The sequence below is a fragment of the Oreochromis niloticus genome, linkage group LG18 (genome assembly GCF_001858045.2).
Source record: "Oreochromis niloticus isolate F11D_XX linkage group LG18, O_niloticus_UMD_NMBU, whole genome shotgun sequence".
Lineage (NCBI taxonomy): Eukaryota > Metazoa > Chordata > Actinopteri > Cichliformes > Cichlidae > Oreochromis > Oreochromis niloticus.
In genome coordinates, this window is record NC_031982.2 from 6,749,230 (window position 1) to 6,774,126 (window position 24,897).

Sequence of the window (24,897 nt, forward strand, 5' to 3'; positions counted from 1 at the left end):
GTACAACCACAGAGGTGTGTCTGCAGTGGCCAGAAGTAAATGGAAAGATCATCTGTTATAATTAACAAGTCAACTAAAAGCAATGAAAAAATAGGAGCACATGGAACCATATATGCTTTTGAAAGTGACTAAAGGGTTAGAATAGCTTGCTGACAGTAAACAGTAGCAAACAAACGTTCGTTATTTTTCTCAAATTAATGACAAAAGCACAGAACAAACAAATCTAAACATTATGAATGTGTCACGGCAGGGTGCGGCGGTGTGAAGATGAGGTGGACCCAGAAGCAGACACGGTGGAGACAAAACTAAGTTTCAAAAATAAAGCGAGATTTTATTTGGCTGAAAGAATGAATAAAAAACAAAACGGCAAACAATACTATGAACTAGACTATGACTTTTTAAACTATGACTTTTTAAACTATGACGTTGACGAGGAAAACATAGGGGTACACGCAGACGACGTGACGCTGAACACGGAGACTGAGGACTTAAATACACACATGAGGTGATTATGGGAAGTGGAGTCACATGAGGACACAGCTGACTAGAATGAAACACAATGACAAGACAGGGGAGAGTAAAACTAACTACAATGAGCAAAGAACACCAGACTCTTTCAAAATAAAACAGGAACCATAGTAAGACGCAGACATGAGATGAACTTGTAAACAAAAAAACACACGACAGACATGAAACATGACAGGTAGACACACTAAACAACAAGGGGAACCTACCACAGGTATAACTGAGAGTACACTGAGGACGAGAACATGTAGTGAACAGAAACAGATACATAACTCAGAATGCATAGAGTAACCTAAACTAAACCAATAACTCAAAGCAACCTGATAATACAAGAAATAAAGCTCCTTATAATATGCCTAGGAACACAAATATAATAACCTCAAAACAGATACATACAAAACTGACCAATGACTATCTGTTAAATGGAGTAAAAGCAGCGGATGAACGTCTGAAATAACTGCTGACAGATGTACGGTTAACTGGCAATACATTTGGAAATGTCAAACTTAAAGTTTTGCACATTCAGTTGAAGAAGAGTTTAATTTGGGAATGGGTTTAACTGTCCATCTGACAGGGCTGTGGGGGTATGTTGGATGAAAAAGGTTGGAAACCACTGATGTACATCAAACAATAAGAAACTCCTATCTGTCTGTAACCCATTCAAACAGCGGGAAGCTGCAGATTCCAGCAAGGCCCCGCAGCGTCCATCTTGGCATCACGTCTGTCTCCTGCATCCTACAAAGTTTACTTTGTATCCCTTTTGCTCACAGACTGATCATCTGTTTACCCAATATGGCGAGGTATATTTATGATTTATAAGAATGCCGTAAACCGTCTCGGGAGAGCTCAGTTTGGCCTTGCCTGCCTTTATGTATAAGGGATGAGAATGCAGGACTGAGGCGATTCGTTTTGCACCCCTGAGGCAGAGTAGTTTACCCACCGCCGTTTTTCTGACACAGACCGTATAGTAGATGGAGCCACTTAGCATATCTTGGGGGAGATGACTTGCTGGCCCGTTTCCAGCTGTGTTTTTGAGGATCCCAGGGAGAATAGGGTCAAGAGTGCGGTGAGGGCAGGAGAGGATGGCAAAAAAAAAAAAAAACCTCAGGGAGCATGTTCACTTGGCTGCTCGGGGATCCTCAAAGGGTTAGGGTGGGGATTGTAAATGTTCAGCCAAGTGGACATCAATGTAGTTCTGCAGTAGCGGGGGAAAAAGGGATTTTAAGAGACTCTTGAAGAGTGCTCTTATCTGTCCAATTCATTTCCAAGAATCCATTTTTACGGCCTAGAGTTTGAGGCAGGATTTGCCCATGTATACCACAGGAGGCAGGGTAAACGAAAGAAAAAAACAAAGAAAAACACACACACACACGCACACTCGCATTAATGTGAGATAGCTAGCAATGGCCTGCCACACCCTGTTGAGGATGTAGCGCTCACAGTCCAGCGACTCCATTCATCAAGCTCGACAGAGAGAAAAAGAGTGCTGCAGAGGGAAGGAAGGAAGAAGTAAACAGGGACTGGGAGGTGAAAGGTACCTTTGCAAGACAACACCACAACGACTGAGCGCTCAGGAACGACAGCAGGTAAAGCCAGGTAAGCACAAAACAGACGGCAAGCGAGGAAGCACTGATGGAAGGAAAGGAAAGGAGAGAAAGGTTTAGACGCTGCTGAGAAGGTTCCCATTAACATGGAAATCACTTCCTCTTCTCCGGCTCTCCATGGCTCACTGATGGCTCGGCAAAAAGAGAATGGCTTTAGCTCCTATTATTCTGCGTGAGGGGGCACACTGCCAGGTCAGATGAAAAAGTAATGCAGAAAATAAAAAAATAAAAAAAACTGTCAAGGCAGTCTCTTTGCGTCCTGTCGCCTTGCATTTTTTGTGCTCTCCCTGCGAGCAAAGGGCCCGGGCGTTGCTGGAAAAGGTGTGATGGATTCACCTAATTTCCACAGAAGCCAGAGCTGATACACAGACTAACGAAAAAGGAAGCAGGGACAGGAAAAGGTCCTGTTTGGGGAGTTTAATTAAGTTTTAAATTTCCAAGTTTCTCCTCTTGCGATGGCAGGAAAAGTGTGGAGAATGTAAGAGCCTCTCGGGCCGGATTGCCTACATGTAGGTCTTTTGGAAACCTCGTGTTGTATAGGATGATTACTGCGCAATGAATCTCTGCTCAGCTCTGTTGGCTGCACGGGATTGCTTCAGAAAAGCTCATCAGGGGGAAGCTCTGCCCGCGGATTCCTCGCAGGAGCTGCCAATTTGATGTGGTTCTAATGTCAGCGTAAAGCCTCATTTGCTGTGCATGTATATGTGAAGAAGAACAAGAGAGGGAAAAAAAGGGGTAATGAAAAAACAAGAAAGCCACTACCAACAAGGCCGGCTGACCCTGCTACTTTAACGCTCACGCAAACTGCTGGGCGCAAGACACTCACACGCATGAACACGTAACGCGCAGGCGATGCAGTTAGTGGGCTGCAGCAGAATTCATACCCACGCAGGGTGAAAGCCTAGAGGAATCTATCCAAGCAGAGCTCTGTACTGTGCCACCATTGACTCCAGGGCACTGCAATGGCAGGCCTAATTGTGCGTTGTGATATGAGGGAGCCATTTCAGGAAAAGGCTTTTCATGCCTCGGCGCTATCTCACGCCTCTGAGCTGGCTGCATATACGGAGTGTTTTTTCTTTTTTTTGGCACTGCATGTGGGATTGTACGTGTTAGTGAGCAAGTGCGCACGTGTGAATTCTCGAAGAAGGTCTTAAAACACATATAATCAGCTAAAAACAGGGTTCCCCTCGTATCTTCCACCCAAATCCAGCTGAATCAGGCGCCTCGCAGCTCGAGGACAGCGAAGCCTCCAGAGGACAAGAAACCACAAAAAAAAGATGCTGAGAGCTGGTTGTGCAAACAGACTAATGTTTCATCACTGCTGTTTATAACAGTCCATGGGCACACGATAGCATTTCAAACTTAGTCTCAACAATTAAAAGCTGTGAGTTAAAGGCCGCTTCAGTATGCACCGCTTTCAACAAAATCCAGTAATCCAGCCCTAAACTCGTCATATAAACTGCAGAGAAACGCACATGCATACGTTAACAGCTGCAGGCACATCTGTGTGTCTGCATCGCGGCCCCTAAACACATCAGTGAAAACCTGCTTCATTTCATTTCCCAGCATCGCTTCTGCTCTGCGTGAGCTGAAGGGATTTTTAGTTAGCCTGATTATCACTGTCGCCACAAAACCATTTGCTTTTACTCCCCTCTTTCCTCTCCCCTTCTCTCCGTCCCTCCATTCTGTCGTCTCCCTCCTCCCTCCTTCACGCTTTGGTGAACTTGCCCCCAGGACTCGCTTTCATGCATTCTAAAGAGTGGCGGCTTCGTGTCTTTATCGTCCCGGTCCAAACAATGGGAGACGTCAGCACGTGGGTGGCGATCATTGGACAGTGCGACGGGGATGGGGGCGGCCGCGTTGGACCGGATTGGCCCACACACGTGTCCCTTAACTCTGATGAGCCCATTACTAGTCCACAAAATGCACATTAGTCATGGCATTTAACTAAATTCATTATCGATGCCCTATTGAAGGGGACGCGCGTTGTTTTCGATATGCACTAGATTGCGCTGAATGTGATTGGACTGCTAAAGAGGATAAGAAGAGAAAATGATGTTGGCTCATGCAAGCTGGTTTCACTGTTACATACAAATCACAATTCTAACCTGCACCACCCTCCCTCATGTTCTCCTTATGTCATTTTTTTAAACATTAATACTGCGCAAATAATTCTTCATAATTAACGAGCAGCATTTGAAGAAACTTTGATGACCAATATTAACCCCAGGCAAGGAATTTATTGCTTGGCTGGGACGGCAAATGTTCATTAACAGTAGCTACAGTAGTTTACGGTGGGACTGTGAAAGTGAATGGTTTGACAAGTGGGATTTCTCAGCACAGACACTTTCTGCCACAATGACTAAAAATGATTGTGCGCTGAGGGTGTTTTAAAACAGGAACAGATGGGAGAGTGTGTGATAAGGGACACAAGGGTACCGGGTGTGTGAAGAGCACACACTGAGAGCGAGTGGGAGTCAGGAGTGTGTCCGTATGCGTGCGCGTGTGTGCCTGTGTGTGTCTGCGTGCGCTGGTAGGCAGGGACGTGTGCACGTCTCTGGGTCTGACAGGAGATGACAAAGTCTGTCACTTCTGTGTGTCCCCGTCTCCTAACCTCTGACTGATCTCGCAAGCGTGCGCGAACGTGCATGCGTGGGCGCGTGCACAAACACGAGCGCAGGTATCAGAGGCCGAAAAGCATTAACAACTGCAGGAGGAGCTCGAGCCACAGATAAAGAACACACGCACAGGTTAAGCCATTGTGTCAATCTGTGTGTACACTTTTAGCTCGCCCACTCATCCCTCTTTGTTGTCCTTACGCCTCTTTTGTTTTTTGCGCGTCTCATTCTCACTAAAGGACATAATACCCTTTTTAATGCCTACCGATTCCCTCCATTTCAATTACACCCCCGCGCCCGTACTTGTACATTTGTCTCCTTGTCTCCTCAGCCTCTCTGTGGTTTCCTCTACATTCTCTGAGCCATTTCTCACCCACTCCCCGTTCGCTCCCTCCTGTTGTCTCACTCCTCTGACAACTTTATCGCACCTTCCTCAGCGTCTCCATCTTTCTCTTTTTCTCTTCTCTTTCAGGAAAAAAAGGGCGCTCTTGAACACACACGCACACCGAGTTTTGTATTCACTCGCACACACACACCTCCCCGTTCTCTCTTTCTGTCTCCTCCCATTCACACTCTCTCTATTACATCCGCGCTCTCCAGGGAAATGAATTAGTAATATTTATGATGAAGCCTTCTCCGAACTACTCCCTCTATCGCTCCTTCTCCCTCTGTCTCTTCTCCCCGGTGCATAAAATGACACTGATCTTATCGGCGCTACCTATGTAGTCATCTGTCAGCTCATCTATCTTTCCATCCATCAAACTGCTGGGAGAGTGATGGCTCCCTCAACGTTTTTATGTGGCACCGTTGGCAAGCCAAGGTTGTTTGGAAACCACATAAAAACGGGAAAGCGGCACCTGAGCCTCCGTCTGTGGAGCTGTCACCGTGCAGAGTTGTAGCTGCTCATGCCCAGTAGCATCAGCAAGCACAAGTTATGAGTCTCCGGACGCATTTGGGAATTTCTATGAGTCTACAGATTGCTGCTCCAACCGTCACAAGGTTCTGAATCAATGTTTTGCCCTTTGACAGCCGACAGACGTATTCGAGGTGGTAGAATTGGTGTACAGATAGGATTGGGCCAGATCAAATCAAATGCTGACATTTCACCGAGAAGACGCATACACAGAGTGACATTTCACTTTCACTTTTTTTTTAAGTGGTCCTGATTTCAAATGTGGTTTTGAATCATTTTTGATTTCGATCATTTAATAAAGTAGATTTAGATTATTTGCCCCACTCTTTGACATGCTTTAAAATGTTCTCAATCTGCTTTTAAAGCCCTGGCTGTGAAATACAGGCCCCTTTCTTTTAGCCCACAGTGCTATACGCACATTTTAAAGTGTTTATCTATTCAATAGCTTTAGCACTGCGTTTGCATGAAATGTTATAGTACGGCGTAACATAATTACAACAGCTAGGACCAATAAGGACTACAACAGACTTTCTTATCGTGATCTCATAATTCTAAATTAGTATGATGAGGACAAACTAAAGCAATGTGAGAAAAGCGATTAGGCTTTGTGAAAAGCCCGAGGACTTTTCTGAATGTATTTCATTAACAAGAAATGCGCAGACCCAAGAGGAACCTTCCTATGTTATGTTTGAGGATGTTTTCAGAGTTTAAAAAATGTTAAGAGGTGACCAATCAAACCTTTTTTTTTAAGCAGTACAGTATTCATTAGTTAAGATTTCTCTAAAGCAAGGTCTCTTACTGGCTTTCACAATATGTTTCCACTATACTGTTTGATTTTCATCACAGGGCTCAGCTTTTTATTCATATTCTCTCCTTTTTGATTTCTTTATCGATATATAACTGGAGTAAAAAATGTAGCAAATTCTGTCTGCTGGCAAGGATTTTGTGATGAATTGTTGAAGCCTCCTGAAGAGCTTTTAGTAAATTCAGGATGTGGGGAGAGATTTCTCAAACTACTTTATCCAAGGTCAAAAATGAGATCTCAAGCTTGAATTCAACCAAGCACAAGTGAGACATCGAGACGTTTGCAAGTGGACCTTGAATTGTGTATATATTGTCAATATATAATTCCATGAATAATCACAGGGAACCTGAGGCTACCTTCCACTTCCCTTTCAAATACACAAGTTAGATGATAAAAATTTAGGAGGTGAGATCAAAGTGCAATGTTCCCAAAGCTGCATTTGTGCCTGGAAGATAAACGTTACATCTTATACACTGTATGTACACCTATAAATACTTTACGCACATACATGATGGAGTTACATGAATACAGTAAAACAGCGTTCTCAGCTAACACTAATATTAAGTCCATCAATATGTGATTATTATAATGAAATGAAATGATCCCCGTTTTCCATCTAACATGCATCCCTGTGTTTTCTAATACACTGCAGTGTTCTAATGCAACAGGCAGAACTGGGTCATGTTTATTTTTGTGTTCCTGAGATGTCAAAGGCAGGTGTTTGCACATCTTTGCTTTCCTTTTCTTTGTTCTGTCTTTTATGTGTCATTTCCTCAGGTGTAGAAAATGCCACAGGGCAATATTTGCATTTAATTTTGATAGCGTGTGTGAAAGGTTTTTTAAAACAAAATGAGGTTGAAAAGGTAAAAGTTGGATGATTTTGATAACGTTTTAAAAGTTTAATATTATTTTTTTTAAAGGCTTTGAGAAAAAAAGGGCATCTTAAAATTCTAGCCATGTTTCCCTCCCTTATCGAGCGGTAGGACTTTTAAAAAAAGGGGTTATGTGTTAATAAATAAAGTGGTCATCTTATTTTTAGGTACTCTTCCAGCCGTTGAGCTAGCCTCTTTTTCAATTTATACCAGGGAGAATTCAGCTTGGAGTACACACAGCCATAAATTATTCAGCTATAGTAAACATGGGAAAACATGTCTGAATAAATGACTACATGGAAACAAGGGTATGAAATTTCAAATCAGCCCTCAAACAACACCACTATGGTCCTGCTACAAATTATACGAAGCTGTGGAAGCCCTATCGTCTTTGCCGGATTTCCAGAGGAGTAGAAAATCATTTACTAAAGCAGTCCTGAAGCGGGGTGACACAGAGTTAATTATTTGCGTTTGATACCCAGTACCCATGTTTACTTTCACACAATTACTCATCCATGTATTCCACTTTGCACCGGCATAATTAACAGCTTAATCAGGAAAAGAGCTGATATGAAATGAGACAGTAACAGACAGCCGTCTGGCTTGTTAACGACGCGTCGCTGAAAACAAACATTTTTCAGTTTACTCTCTGACGTGTCATAAAAAGCAGACCCGCTGAGAAGCGGGTATTCCCAGTATTAACACTTATAAGTGGAATGATGTTTCTGGGATAAAAACTCTAAGTCTGGATTCGTGTCAGGAGGCTACTGAAAACAATTACTCGCTGCTTTTGCGTTGTTGCCGTACACAACTGTTCAAAAAGCGCTTTGTCTTTAAAAATTTGATATGGATGGGTCTAAAATTAAATCCCTGCACCACAGAACTAAAATCTAAAAGAAACAAGGTCCTGTCCAAATACATTTGGAGCATAATGCATGCCATTTGATAAAGAGTGTTTAGAGCGTTATGTTTGCCAGTGAAGCATCTGAAAATATCCCACAATCTCCGCTAATCATTTAGACAAAAAAAAAACTACAATCTGCACCGTAGCTTACTTTCCCTTTGCTATACTGCCTCCTCCGGGCACAAGAAATCCCCCGATGGCTTTCAAAACTGAACACACAACAAACCCACTTAGTTCCTAAAATCATGTTTTGGATAGTGAGAAATTCAAGGGCTCTGTGAAGAGACGAGCCCACAAAGCAGGCTGCTTTTTTTCCTTCTTGTTAAGGCTATAATGTACAGCCAATACCTGGTTCATACGCGCCAGTGTAATCCTCTCCCTTTGCTAAATGCCACAAGGAATAAGCAGTGTTGACCTTGGGAGACGCGGGGGCCGGATTTGAGGGTGTCTTTTTAAAAGCCTGGGTGTGTAATTGAGTAGAGCGGCGGGGTGGCAGGCTTTGATTGTGTTCGCGCAAGCACAAGAGAGCGTGAGTGCGTGAGGGGGAAGAAAAAAAAGGCAAGCAGAGGCTCAGGGATACACACAGACATACAGAAAAACGTGGGAATATGTGGACTGTTTGCACACCGAGACATCCACACAAATTCTCTAGGTTACGTGTAGGTTAACATCGGTGCATTCAGCAAAGCAAACTCATACAGGGAGTCATCAGAAGAACATGAGGAGGTAATAGCCAACAGATTTTGGTGCACGGTGAAGGTTTAAAGGAGCTACCGGCACCATGAGACTCCTCATCACCCAGAAAGATCAAAACAAGCCTCAGGTCCAAAACACCATCCTTGATGGAGGTTCAACTCAGTTAGCAAATCTGCTACTCCAGTACATCATTACCCCAATTTTGGCAAAGCTTTTATCAAATAGCACACCATCCTGTGCAAGTAATGCATGTGGAACGTAGACTGAAAAAATATATTGTTATATCCTGAAGTGCTTCTTTGCAGGAGCAAAAGGGACTTACAGGTGGGGCAATAGATGGAGAAGAGTGAAGCAATAACAAGCAAAAGCACAGGCCCTTGGTGTTGCCAGGTGTCCTTTGGCATTAGTGTCTTAAGAGACTGGACAAGGCAACACTAAACAACAGAAGTTCATAAACGTTCTCAAAAGGTCCAACTTAGGAGACGGAGGGTTTAGGTTGTGGGAGTAGTGCTGTGGTTTGTTTTTATTGTTTTAACTTGCTGCTTACCCTTGGTTTCATTCACTGTTTAGATTCAGCCACTAAAAACTAACTGATTAAGTTCGAAACAGGACGTTGTTGGGTTAAAACATGTCCTTGTACACTGAGAAATTGCATTTACCAAATGGGTTTGGATGTGAGACCAAGGAGTACTTTACACGTGTTCATATTTGATGAGATATTTGATGGCTGTCACAAAAGAGAAGTAGTTGACACTCCAGGAGGGAGACCTGGCTAAAGGGACAGGTGCGTGTCACTGCTCTACATTCACTAAGAACATATTGTGGATTTACTCACTACTCATTAAAAAAAGATGACCAGGTGGTGCTATAACAGAGGCTGTTACACAGGTTAGAACGTACTACTTGGGAAGCGTATGAGTAAGCCATCAGTTATTCTATATTACCTCAAATGACACTGAAGCTAACGTAGCAAGCTAAGCTACAAAAGCCTTTCAAAAATATTACATTTTAAGCTACGTTTAAAAAAAATTACTTTAAATGAACCAAATTGATGAATAAAAGCATCAGTGAGACAGATCTGCAGTTCATTTAAATTCTGTATTTAACAAGAGGTGCTCTCACAGCTCCAAAACCTTGGCAATTTGGCAACAAAAACAATGAAGCTCATGAATTTTTCAAAGCACAGTCATGGCACAGGCCAAGTCTCAAGCTCATGAGTCTGGATTCCAAGAATTGGTACGTGATGTCACTGTCATATGGAAGCGGTTCTGTCAGCTTTACCTGCATATCCGTGTTCGGTGAAGGAGTCATGCATTCATCTCGAGTTTTCCATCAGATTTTAGCAGAAAGCTTCCCTGTGCCTCCTGTGGTTTCTGATATACTACTGCACTTTTCCCCCATGCTGTTTGATTTAGAAAACAGTGACTTTTTCAGCACAGCACAGAGAAATGCAAACTAGTTATACTGCTACTAAGATTGTAACTCAGATCTAAACACACTGTTATGATCGGCATACATATCGACAGCCATTATTGACAAATAAAATGTCTAAATATTACCAAGAAATATTAAAATCCCACTACCATGTGAGCTAAAATCCTTATTCTGACAATGAAATTATATGAAATCCATTTAATTATAAGTTTCTGACTCAGTGACTTGTATGAAAACTGGGAGAAGCTCAACAACAAGCAATTGCTGTATCTTTCAAACTTAATGTCTGAGTATGCTTGGTTCAATCACACACAATCTCATTTAAAATGACTTTGCCTTCAATTTCATTTATAGAAAAGAATTTCAAATTGTAGTCACTCCTATTTTACAACAGCCTTCAGATCACACCGAAGCTCAATCACTTTTTCAAAGTTCTCATGAAAAGAAAAAATGTGTAAGAATGCAACTGCTATGCCAAAGATGCTTTATGCTGTTATTTTTATCTATCTATCTATCTATCTATCTATCTATCTATCTATCTCTCTCTCTCTCTCATTAACACTTTTAGTAAAGTAACTTACAGTACTGTACAGTCTTGAGGCGATCCTCCTTTCTCCATATATTGCTAAGAAAATGGGAAATATGGATCAACCGAAGGCCAAGATGCATCCCTCAGTTCTTGTTTCAGGTCTTTGCTGAATTTTTTAATACCTCTTAAGGACATGACTGTCATACATGGTTGATCTGTTTTAGATTGATTCTTTTGTCCTCCACTTGAGCAGTTCCTACTGATTTTTTTATTTACATAATGCACACTATGCTGAGATACGCCAAGTATTCAGCTAATAGTTCTTGTTACCAAAATACTGCTTTACATGTGTCAAACTGTGATAGATTCTTGGTACATGTTTATAGATACAACTGAAGAAACTATCCTACAGATACAATTTAAAATTGGTTCTTTGCTAAGTTGTCTTTGATGTATAGACACAAAACTGGCTCATTACTGGAGTGATGTTTCTTTTTACAGGCTTTGATGATTCATGGCTCAGTGTTAAGTGATAGCACATATTATTAAATAAATACATAAACCTTCTAAAAATGGTCAGTATAAGGACTGGACTGAAAATGAGTGGAAATCAGCAAATATCCAAAGAAAAGCTTTGAAAGACCCTCAGAAAGCTGAAGGGCTACTGATCAAGACCACTTTAAAAATTGCAAGAAAGTCAAGGTCCTTGGAAGTAAACTATGCATAGTACTGTATGGTTCCTACCAGCTCCTCTACAGCAGTCATACAAAAGTGATTTCCCAACTGCTGTCCTCGTCACTTTAATTGGAAGAAGGTCAGCAATTAAACTGGAGGAGACGGAGCTGCTTAGACGAGAAATGGCAGAAAGGACGACCTTAAGTAAAGTACGAGGAGAACCCTGGCGACCAAGGCCACATGATTCTCTTGATCATTCACAGGAGGCCTAACTAGCTTGTCCGTTTGAGGGTATGAAAGAACACACCTCCCATTCTTTTGGTGACATACCAAAAAAGAGAATTAATTAATCCCAGCCTCTTATTCACATCAGTCTAGTGCATGCAAAACGAGAGGCAGAAGATCAGCGCTGCCTCCTATTTCGAAGAATGATTAACATTATAATCGGAAACAGGACAATAATATCTAATAACCCATCTTGATTAGATCATCTTCACCATTATGCCAACCGCTAATTTGGTCTATATTTTGTTTAATCCACAAGAGTAAAGCCTAATTTGATTTCATTTATCAAAAACATATTTCATAGGCTACAAGTAAGAAAGACCTATCACATCTATGATTTTTACTAAAACGATGTCATGATTGCAAACAGTGAAATTCAGTTAACCGTATTCAAAGTTATTAGGAAGCCAATTAGGGTTTCCTACATTGACATACTGTCAGATTGTCTGATATAATCTGACAGTGTAGCTGCTGTTGGAAATAGTAGCCGATCTATCATAGCAGAGGCAAGCTAAATCCATGGCTGAATGTTTGATGAGGTACTTTGCAGCCCTGCAGGAATCTCCTCTGCCTGACTGCTGCTGTGAAAATCCTGACAGGACCTGCAGGTCAGAAAGGTCCGACAACTCTTCTGCCTTCTGGTGCAAAACAAACATGGTGTTTATGCTGTTATGCAGCCCACTGTTTGTTTCCTCTTCATCCCTTCCCTATATCGGAAGCTAGAAACTTTACACAGGCATAACAAAATGGTTAAAAGTACACACAGTTATTTTACACTGGCTGATGGCTCCACTGTTCGTGAGCAGTGGGCAGTATGTACAGTTATCGTGCATGTATGTGAGATGTGATGCACTCTCTGCAGCAGTAATTTTCCCCAGACTGCTGCCTCTCTATTCCTGTTCTATATTTTATTTGGTAGCGGTATGAGCCGCTGAGTTACTCACTCTGTGTGAAGCGTGGTGGGTTGTCATTAACATCAGTAAGCCTGACGGTTACAGTGGTGGTCCCAGATAATCCTCCTAGGTGCCCCCCCATGTCTTTAGCCTGAAGCACCACCAGGTACTGGTCCTGGGTCTCCCTGTCCATATCGGGTACAGCCGTTCGTAGAATACCTGGAGAAAACACACATAGGGTAGCATCACGATGACCATGAACCTTGGTTTCTACTTCTTGGCAACAAATGATCACAATACATCTGCGTGAGACTGAAACTCTTTTGTGATCAATATTTATAACTTTATGATTAACTGAACTTTCTGGCTTTAAAAATATAAAATATAGACATTTGAAGGCACCACTTTCTAATAAGGCATAGCTTTGGGAGTTTACAAGTGGTGGTTAATTTGACCGTTTGCAGTAAAATCCACATGCTGTGATCAGTCTTTATGAACTGCGTTAATGTAATAAGTCTTTATTGATGACTGAGTCAGAACCGCCAATAGATCTGACAAGAACTAAATGTCCTATGAAGTGGCAAATTAATAATCGTAACAGACACCGTAACCTTTTATTAATGACTTATTAACATTTATAACAACAGATCTGACTTCCCGTTATGAACTGAGAAAGTCATGACCCTTTATTAAAGACTTCATCAACACCGCAGTTAGACATGTTAGGAAGTCATTAATGAAAGGTCATTCTTGATTTCCAGTATGCCATTTAGCCTTCAGGTATAAATGTTATATAATACGGTTTGGTCCTGATGGTCTGTGACTCTTATTTAGAAATCTAAGCACTGGTCATTCCATTAGAGTCACATAAAAACTAATTAGCAGTGTTGCCAGTTTTGAAAAGTACACATTCCCGCAAACGTAAACAATGTACATGCAAAATGAAACAAATGTATCACAAAAAGGTCACAAGCCAGCAGAAAAATACCACTCAGTTGATTTTATTGCAAAAGAATGTCCACTTGTTAACAGGTCATACATAACCCCCCAAAATAAAACAACCCACTTTTTATGTGAAAGGGCAAGAATGTCAGCTCCGGCTTTCTATAAAATGCTTGGTCACAGTGATGTATTCCTCAGGCTCAGATTTGTGAGATTTATCCATGATGACGTTGCTCTGTGAGCACGACACAACCACAGTCCTTTTGCACGAGCACTGAAAAAAATGTCAAGTGTGTGCCGCCTGAAGAATGCACTGCCTGGATATTCCTTCACAGCAGTCAAGATGAAATAAAATGGGGTGGGAATTGTCAAATGTTGCTCACTTGTAGCAGAGAATGACAAAATCAACACTCACTTTCTTCCTTTTACAGCCGCTAATCATTTGTAGTTTTATGTAGTTAGCTATAAAAAAAAATAGTATTACAGTAAATGGACCACTTGAATCCCCATGCAAATGTTAATGCAGTCAAACTACCATCAGGCCTTTGCAAAATATAGGTAAAGTGCTAGATTAATGACTAATTTCTGAATTATTCGTTGCAGCCTCTGTAAATCAGGTGGGCTAACCCGTGCAAGTTTATTTTGTATATTTTGCAGATAAATACAGTCATGTGAAAACAATGTTTTCATAGGACTCTATGCAGTCCTGTGAAAAACATCATTAGAGCTTCCATAGAAATTAAGAGGGTAAGTAACAGCTAGGTGCCGCTAATCAAATGCTCATTGGTAACTAATCATTGGCACCTCTGTAGCTGTTTTGGCAGTTTGCTGGTCTGGAGCATTGAGGTTAATGCAATGCCACAATCTTCCCAGGAGTGTCTGCTGGACAGATTAGACAAAGGCAGAGACTTTTGGCCATGACACACAGGACAACACTTGGAGCAGACCAATCATTGCATATCAGCACAAACACTTGTTAAGCATGGTGGTGGAGGGTTGATGATTTGGGCTTGTTTTCCAACCACAGGACCTGGGCACCTTTCGGTCATTGACTTAACCATGAACTACTCTTTATATCAAAGTATTCTGGAGTCAAACGTGAGGCCAAATGTTGTCCAAAACTGGGTCATGCAACAAGGCAAGCACAGCAGTAAATCTACAACAGAATAACATTAAGGTGTTGCAATGAACCGGTCAAAGTTTAGATCTCAACCTGACTGAAATGTTGCAGTGGGACTTTAATCTGCGCATAAACAAATAATGCTACAAAGAGGAGTGGGCCAAAATGTCTCCACAATGATCTGTGAGACAGATAAAATCATCCAGCTGCTGCTTAAGGTAGTTTTACAAACTACTGAATCACGAGCCGTATTTAATTTCTCACAGGACTGCACAGAGCCCTTTGAAAACATTCTTTTCACTTGACTGTATGTGTAACTATTCTCATAAATGATCAATTTAAAAGTCCTGACATCCACCTATCAAGTTACTTTTACAATGCACTTAAATAAATTGAGCTGTTCTGTTATGTGTTTAGAAGGTTTAGACACCAACAAGCGAGCTTTAAAACAAATAAGGTAAAAAAAACACCATAAAAAAGTAGAGGAAAGCACAAAGAACAACCTGGGAACATGAGGAGAAGTGGAGGGCAAACAGATGGACGGACAACTGACCGAGGGGGAGAGAAAACTGTCAAGCGCACAAAAAAGTAAAAGATATCAAAGCAAAACAAAAAAACTATGAAAGTATGAAAAAACTAACACAGAGACAAACAGGAGGGCAGTGACAGAGGAGCATGGCAGACGCGGTGAAAGGAAAACATTAGGAAACACAACAAATGATATCAAGTTCATTCAAACTTTACACAAACAGCATGGCAGCACCTTCAACAAATAAACTTGCTTCAATTTTAGATGGTGGCATCTCTGTTGGTACTGTGGTTTACTCATCCTTCCCATGACAACAGAACTGTAATTTTACTGGTGTACTTAAACGCAACGCAACACACCAGTTTATGGCATATAAAATTCAGCTTACGACACAATAAATTGTAAAGTTACCACTTATGTTAGCAGTTGTTTTATCATCTCCAAAGCAATCCTCAGTTTGTTTCTGTGTTAAAAGCCCGTAATTTGAGTTTAATCGAAGTGTTTTTAAAGTTCTGCTTTGCCCTTTCAAAGCGTATTGGACGATATCGACGTACGCCGTCACCGAGCTGCTTTTCCTGACAATGTGGCAGTTTTTCTGACATTTTGGAGACACTCACTTTCCATTTGACAGCTACAATATATAACTTAATGTCCCGTTGACGGCGCACAGAAACACACGTACATAAACAGATATGTGAAAAGGGGGCTCATCTGGAAAAGACAAATCACCACGCTGCAGCAGATAGACATGCTGACAGAGCATAAAATCACGTTCTGTGTCTCATGCTCTTTAGCGGCACACAAAGACGAATCATTTACTCGCGTTCGACATCGATCACCTCCCCCGTGTAAATGACCTCATTCTGCTACATGTGATTGGATGTTGCACATCAAATTCTGCCCGCTCTCGCCCAGCATCCACCAAAAAACACCGGCCTGGATGACTTGGCAGCTCAAGGTGAATCACATTCAGCGCGGGCTGTTTTGAATGCTAACGAACGAACAGGCAGAAATATGTCGAGCTTTCTGAGCAGAATTCATAAACAAACAAAGTAAATGTATGAGCGAACGCGCTCGCCTCTGAGTGCACATTCTGAAAAAGACCCTCGGTGATGGAACCGACGAGAAATGGGGGGTGATTGAAAAAAGGGAGATAGGGAGTAGAGAGGAGAGCGGACATGTTCGGAATGCTGAAGCTCTTCTGAAAGCACAGTGTCACGGCTAATACACACTGTGTGGAATTAGGCTTATATTTCAAAGAGTCCTGCAGCTCCCTTTGGTTATTTGAGAGGTCCTCACGTGCCGAGGCAATCAATTACCAGGCATTGACATTCAATGAGCAAAACACGAGTGCTGGCCACCTGTGACTGTGTGGGCAAAATAAACGCTCACATGGAGGCTCTCACTTCTACAGGCAGACAGAAAAAAAAAACTCTGAACAAGTTGATAGATATGGAGTTTTACCGTGAAACTTAATGTCTCTTCAATGCGCGCTGCCTATCAAAACAGCAGCTACAACATCAAGACAGTCAGAGCTCCATTTCTGAATAAACAGAGCTGAAAGTCCCCTCCAAGGTAGACTGCTAAAAAAGTAATCATCATAAAGTTAAATAAATAAATTAATAAATAAAGCGCCCTCCTCCGCCCTCAACCCCTCCACGCTCGACAATAAAACTTTTTGCCCTCAGGTGACGTGTGCGAGACTGCGACGCGGTGACAACAGGCACGCCAGACGCCTTCTTCAAGCCCTTTTGTAATCTGCCCTGCATCAGAGATCATGAGCCTTCGCTGACGTGTGTCTTTAAACGCGTCTTTTTCGCTTTTGCTTCACCCAGAAATAATAATATTAGGCTGTTGTTCGGCACACGCAGCCTGGCGGCGTGAATACATTTCTGCCAGCTCATGCTGGAGCGAACCGCAGAGGGGGAAAGAGGTGGAGGTGGGGGGGCGGCAGGGGTGTGCTTGAAAGAGCAAGTGTGTGTGTGTTTGATGGGGCACAAGTGGGAAAAGGGGAAGAGAGAAAGATGGATGACTAAGTGTGACAAGAGAATGGGAGTTGCACTGGGGGGAAGTGTTGCTTTCAGTGTGTGTGTGTGTGTGAAAGTCAGAGACATGTTTCTGTACTCATGCATGCAGCTCCACGGGTTCCCCAGTGTTTCACTCCACCTGTGTCTCACACACACCTGCACGAACACGTGTGCGTCTCCTTAGGCCGTCACACAGCACAGACATGTCGGCTACTGTGAAGACCAAGCTCAGCTGTTCGCTCCTGAACATCTTGCGCGTATGTCGCTTTCCTGCTGCATGCGTGCGTGTTTGCCTTCTGACATCTGCGCGTCTTTTACATTCGTCCACCCACGTGTGTTACACGCAAACGCACATAAGCACGCTCACCTGTCTGGGGATCGACAGAGAAGTACTGCTGGCCCTGCACCAGTGTGTACACTAGCTTGGCGCTGTTCCCATACGTCGGGTCATCAGCATCTGTCGCCGTCACCTGGATTATAGACGTGCCTGCGGGGAGGGCAGAGGAGGAAGGAAGGAGGGAGGAAGGACAAAGGGGAAATAAAGAAAAGGAGGAGAAAAGAAGAAGAGAAAGGAAATAAGCAACAAAACAAGCCAGAGCTGGAGCTAAGTGGACAGACTACAGCGGTACTTTAAGAGCATAAGAAAGCATTATATCAAGACAACCTCCACTCTTCTCTCCCACTCCTTCTTTTTCAATCTCTCTCCGTCAGCAGCGTGACAAATACTTTATCCTTCCCCCCCACCCACCCACACACATACACACACACACACACTCTCCTTCATCTCTCTTGTCGCTCACCTTCCTCTCCTCCACTCCCTCCCCCCTTGATTCCCTCTGTCTCACTTCATTTCTCTTCATCTCTGTCTCCAATTCCCGTTTACTTCCTCTCTCAATCGGACTGTCTGTCCCTTCAACAGGCCTCCCTCCCTCTCTCACCCTCTCCTAAATCTTCTTTCTACGGCTCTTGCTGAGTCAATTTGCCAGGAAATTTTTTTGGGGGTATATTTTCAACAAAAAATGAAACTATATGAATATATGAAGCGTAAACACTTTTCATATATCATGTATTTATATGGTGCATGTCTGTATTTATACATAAGCGTATGGGGAATGACTTCTTCCAACGGTACTCAGAGGCAGCTGAGATGGAGGAGGAAGAAGTGGATTTGAGGGAGCAGCTTCTATTCTATATTTGATCAAAGCCTTGAGAGAATCACTATGGAAGAAAAAAACAAAACAAAAAGCCAACCACCACCACCACCACCAGCAACAACAACAAACGTGCAGTTTAAAGTATGTGTGTGCTTGCGTAGGGAGAGCAGAAAGGGGGGCATGAGATCAACCGGTTACTGATCCATTGTGGGTAGTTAAGAATCAGAGCGGTTATTGACAGAAAGCAGATGTAAAGCATGTAAGCGCTGCACCTCAGAGAGCTAAAGACTGATGGGAGAGAGGTTTTGTTTGTTTCAAAGAAGATATAGTGTAGATTCAGTTAGTCATGCAGTCGCACATGTAAAAACAAAAGATCATTTTAGTTTGTTACAACTAGGATCTCATTTTATAGCTCTTCTCATCTAGAGTAGAAAGTAACTAAGTACAGGTACATTTGACATATTTTTACTGATGTACTTCAACATTTTTCCCCTTATACTTTGCCATATTAGCAAAGCTCAAGCTTAGTAGGACGTGTCTTACTTTCTACTTGACTGAACTGGTTTCACAGCAAGATTTTACTCAAAATAACATAACATGAGCTTCGACAATACTGCCACAACATGTCGTGTTTATGGACTTTATAGTTTTGTTTGTTTTTGATTCTTAGTTTGTATTCCTGCTTATAGTTCTGTTCATATTGCTGGTTTGTTCCATTTTCAGTTCCCGTTTTTTTAGAGCTTATTTTTCATTTTCTTGTGTCAGTTAAGTTAATTCGTGTTTGTTTTTCAGTTCAGTTATCATGTGTCTCATTTTCCCTGACTTTATGCACCTGTGTGTCCAACCTGGTGTTTAAGTCTGACATCATTCGCTGTTTCTGGGTCCAAACTCGGCTTTAAAGTCAAACGAACACTGCGGCGTCACTGAGAGTTGCAAACTGTGTAAATTCTTTCATCTTTAATAACATGATCAGCGTTGCTGCTCTACCAGCTGTAACAATTAAGTTTAACATCCAGGCATCCATGAAAAGAGAATGTATGAAATTTAACAGAGTTAGAAGTTAGCACGAAGTTAGCTCGCTAGTTTCCATCTAAAGATGACACACCATGTTACTGAAGTTTGGCTAGCTGGTCTATAATGATGTGCTACGTGGTGGCGGGCTACAGAGCTATGTTAGCATAAAATAAACACAGTGAAGCTGGAGGATGAATGTTAACTTTTTTCCAATCAATAAAAGTTAACGTGAGGGTTCCCGATGGTTAGGGACAAATGCAATCGCATGCAGGATGCTGTAAATGGGCCAAACTTCAGTCAGGACAACTGAGATAATCCATCCACAATAGAGGTTAGTCATTAATATACTGCTGCATGGGCTGGGCTGTAGTTACATCGTAAGGTTTTAAAAACTGAGCTTTAAAATGAACAGTGGTAATAAAAACCGAGAGAGCCCAACAGTGACCACTGCCTTTTTGTTCAGGGGCTTGTTCAGATTAAATAGAACAAGATACAAAACATTATAATATGTGATGTTAAAAATCACAGCAGCCTTAATAAATGCAGAGTAGTTTGGACCCGGAAGCAGGGTTCATACGTTATCACTTAAAGACTGGATTCCCATTATTTTCTTTCTTTAGGATTATTTCTACAGACTAGCATTAAAAGTATGCTTGAGTTGAGCCCCCATCCGCCAGAATTTGAGAACCACTGGGCTCAAGTGGAAACTTCTGAACAGTTTCAAAATTTCTATGAAAACTGATATACTGCCAAAAGTATGTAACCTTCTTTAAAGACTTCTTTAAAGAACAAAGATCAATTAAAGTCTGAGCTTCACAACAAATGTTTGAGGAGATAAATAGACAAAAACGCTTTCAAAGGGCTTCAGACAAAGTTTCGAGTGCACTGATTCAAAAGATTCAAGACCGTTGTTGCCCTCCACAGGAGAGATCACAGCAAGAGCAAGGCATAGTGTGGGAGGTCAGTGATTATCCAAAGGTAATCTGTAACCAGCTAAAGGTCTTTCTCACACTGGCTAATGTTCATATTCATGAGTTCAAGAGAGCGCTGAAATCTGAATGTGTGCATAGCTTGGCTGCAGTGAGAAAGATACTGCTCTCCTAAAACAGAAGCTGCTGCCTGTCTGTTGTTTTCCACAGATCACGAGAACAAACCTGCAGGTTTTTGGAATAATGCAACAAATTTTGGTTTAAATAAGACACTTCATGTTTGGAGAAAGAAAGACACAATAATCCAGCATAAGAACCTTATCCCACCTGCAGTTACTGTCATCTGTATCAGTATGATGGTTTAGGTCTGTTTTTTTCCATTTGTGCCAGGACGGCTTACCTTCAACAGGGGAAGCAATGAATTCTGAATTCCACCAGCGATTTCTTAAAGAAAATGTCAGGAGATTTGCCTGCGAACTGAATCTCAAGAGAAAGTGAGTCATGAAGTAAGACAATGACCCTCAGCCAAAGATTAGTGAAAGAAGAATAAAGCCAATGGTTTGGAACGACCAAGTCAAAGTCCTGACCTTAATCCAATAGAAATGTTTTGGAATGAGCTGAAGGAAGCAGAAAACCCGCCAACATTAAACGCAGAAGCTGTCGGGTACGAAGAAACAGGCAAAATCTCCTCTAAGTACTGATCGATAGTTACCAGAAACATTTATTGGCGACTACAATTTCTACACAAGGGGTTCACACAAAGATGCTTTTACTTATCACAAATATGTATTATTGTATCATTTTTATCAAAAAACTAAAAGACAAAGAATAAGATTTTGTATCATTTTAACTGGCTCATCTCAACACATTTTTAAATTTTAAAGGGGTTTGAAGTGAAGCCACACATTACAACCACAATAATAACATAAACTGCTCAGAAAATGAAACAAAGGGAACAGCTTTTAATCAGCATCAAGTCATTTAAACTTGTGGGATATTGATCTGGTCAGTTAAGTATCAGAAGGGGTTGTTAATAAGTTTCAGCTGCTTTGGTGTTAATGACATTGTTAATGACAACATTAACATGTTAATGACAACACAATGAGTTGTCTCATTTCTCTACATGTCTCATATTTGTACCGGTAGAGGACACTGACATTTTCCCCTCCTGATATTTTTGGACTGTTTTTCACTAGTTTTGCATTTGGCTAGAGTCAGTGTCACTACTGGTAGCATGAGGTGATACCTGAACTCTACAGAGGTTGCACAGGTAGTCCAACTCCTACAGGATGGCACATGAATACGTGCCATAGCCAAAAGGTTTGCTGTGTCTCCCAGCACAGTCTCAAAAACATGGAGGAGATTCCAGGACACAGGCAGTTACTCTGGGAGAGCTGGTCAGGGCCGAAGGTCCTTAACCAATCAGCAGGACCGGTATCTGCTCCTTTGTGCAAGGAGAACAGGATGAGCACTGCCTGAGCTACAAAATGACCTCCAGCAGGACACTGGTGTGAATGTCTCTGATCAAACAATCAGGAACAGACTTCATGAGGGTGGCCTGAGGGCCCGACATCCTGACTGCTTCTAATACATCGTTTTTGTCTCTCTAGCTTGCCACATCATTATTTTCACTTTGATTTTCTGTGTTTCTTTGAATTCAGCCCTCTGTATGTTGATTTCATTTCCAGTCATCAGCATCCAGCATGATTGTCTTTTCCCATTGAGATCTGATGTGTTTTCAAAGTGTTCCTTTGATTTTTTGGCCAGTGCACAAAAATACCAAAAACATCAGTTACAGGAACACATTTTATGCTGAATGAGTAGTTTTCTTTGACAAATAGATGTCATTACATTTTATTTGCAGGCAAACAATCAATAATGTCACTCACAAGCCTTCACTGAGTCAGTCGAATGGATTAACGTTTGGTCGAAGCTGCGGGCGATGTTTGCAGGAGACGCTTCCGCTAAATACATTTGACAGGTCTGATGTGTTTGTCTAATCAGCTGGACCACTTTTTTCCCCTTTCTCCATCTCATCTGGACAGTTATCTTGACAAGTATAATTTTACAGTAAACAGAAATGACTGTGAAGCCGGCAAAAATAACAACCGAGATTAAAGAAACCGGAGTTATACCCGAGAGTTGGCGCGCATTCTAGCAAATGCTTGATTTTTGAGTGTGTTATTTATGTGCTCTACTGTCTTACAATGCAATGCCCAAAGGAAATGAAGTGGCTGCTCAGAGCGGCAAAACATTAAACAAACTGTGCGGAAGTCTGATCTTGGAAATAAGAAAAAAAATGAATTAAATGAAAACCCAACTGTATTTATTTATTTATCTATCTCAGAGTACGGCTCACCCTGCTGTGGCATTTCAAACTCTGTGGGTTGTGATTGACGCCTGCTGGCGGGTGCAGTGCAACTACATGGTAAAAATATATATATATATATATATATATATATATATATATAAAATCTATTGTTTACCTATATCTGCTTTTAGCTTTAGTAAAAAGCCTGTAGTATTTTGTTTGAGGGACTGAGAGAGCAGAACAGGAGAGGAATATTTTTCTGGACCCATGTTTTCAGATGTTTGGCCATTAATTTTAATCCATTCTCAGTTTTGATTTCTCTCTCCACTTCTCCCATCTTCTTGCGAGCTTGAACGTAAATTATTACAGCGCTATGTGCACTTTATGTTTCAGTTCAAAGCACTCTACTATTGCAGCTTCGCTCCCAGACTACAAAGCATCTGCGTCTGAATGTCTTTATGTTTTTGGCTTTCTTTTTTCATATAGATATTGCAGATAAATGCAGAAGGACATAAGGAGCTAAGGAGACCAAAATGTTTCTTTTGACAGCAGTAAAAAAAAAAAAAACTAATCAAACTCAGGGATCAAACAGTATAGTTCTGAGGTTGATGCAACAAGTGCTAGGCGGAGGCGAAGCTATTGGCATGCACCCTGCCAACCGTGCTCCATGTATACAGCCACACTCCACAAGGATCCAATATTCACAGTGCTGTGCATCCAGCTAAAAGGAGCAGACCTACAGTAGTATCAGACATCTGTCCTCTGGGGCAACAGGAACAAGACTCATTCCCCCCAGCTATATATGTCTAAGAATATTGTTTTTTAAAATATTTATACTGAAGGTTAAACTTTAAATGTGAGTCATTCTCTTGCAATGCTGATACACATCCGACAAGATGTGTGTAACCAGTCGAGTGAATCCGACACAAAACAGTTTGCAGGAACACGTTTCGAGCAGCGGATCTGGCTCGGTTCCAGCACACCTTGCATCAGTGTCTCGTTGCAATAGATGAGACATTCTCCATCCTCTCCTCCTCCCTCCCAACCTCACCCTTAAATGCGTGATGTAACGAGTGTTTGATAGGATCCTCGCCGCAGCGTTCCTCGGTCACGCGTGCTGCAAAGCGCCTCGGTAAATATTGAATCGTCAAGTAAATATTGAATCCGTGATTGACTGAACAACTCAATCTGAAGACTGAGCTGCTGTGCGGAGCAGACGCTCATAAGGCGGCTGATAGGATTACTAAATAGTCCTCGTCTGCCTCACCCCCACATCCTCGGGCTTTGCCCCGGCAGGATGCTGACGGGGTCATTATTCTAATCTGAATTAAACAATTCAGCGCAAGAGGGACCTTGATGTTTTGGAAAACCCTCTAAGAGGCAGATGGCGAGGACATCAGGCCAAATTTGCAGAACTTTTCTAAACAAACCAGTTTAGGGGTGAATTATTTCGAATAATACTCACTTTTCTGGCAAATTCTAAAGTTTTCCTGAAAGCAATTCTGCTCGCTTTAAGAGGGAAGAGTGCCTCTCAAAGTAGAATTCATTTTCAAGGGTCTGAGCAGAGTTTAAATGGAGATTAGAGTACTTTTTGTACATACAAACTGTTTCCTACAAGCCCTCTGCAGTCATGCTTTGAATTACAATCTTAGACACTTACTGTCACTCTGAGATCTCACTGCAATATGAGTGCAAAAATCCCCCACCGCCCCTCCTAATCTCTGCCCTCTCCTCGTATTACATTCCTATTCCACGCATCCCAATCACCTTACATCTTTTTCGGCGGTCACAGAAATGTTATCGGGTCGCTGTGGCTGTGACATGAACTCTATCACCATGTTTCAAGTGAAAATGAAATAATTTTTTGGAATGAGGCAGATCAGGTTAGAACGTACTTTCATTTTCTGGATTTCCAGTTTCATTTAAATCTCAGTTTCGGGGCTTTAAAAGAATAAAAAAAACTCCTTTCTATCCTCATGAATTCAGCTGACAAGTGTGCTGATAAACAGTGTCCCTCACATGGATGACAAAAAACAAAAACAGGAATTTCAAAACTGTGCTTTTAGATTGCGCAGCTGGTCCCCGCCGGCCGAGGTATTCGCGATTGATTTCTAATGG

The 24,897-nt window shown here is 41.8% G+C and overlaps 1 protein-coding gene across 1 annotated transcript in view; it reads right to left on the reverse strand.

The window, feature by feature from the left end:
* Nucleotides 1–24,897, reverse strand: part of cdh24b (cadherin 24, type 2b) — a 155,063-nt gene that overhangs the window by 50,257 nt on the left and 79,909 nt on the right. The window contains exons 4-5 of the mRNA XM_003457428.5: nucleotides 17,739–17,858; nucleotides 12,805–12,972 (exon numbers count right to left, since the gene is read on the reverse strand). Coding sequence (XP_003457476.1) covers nucleotides 12,805–12,972; nucleotides 17,739–17,858 — 288 coding nt within the window. The remainder of the gene's footprint in view (nucleotides 1–12,804; nucleotides 12,973–17,738; nucleotides 17,859–24,897) is intronic.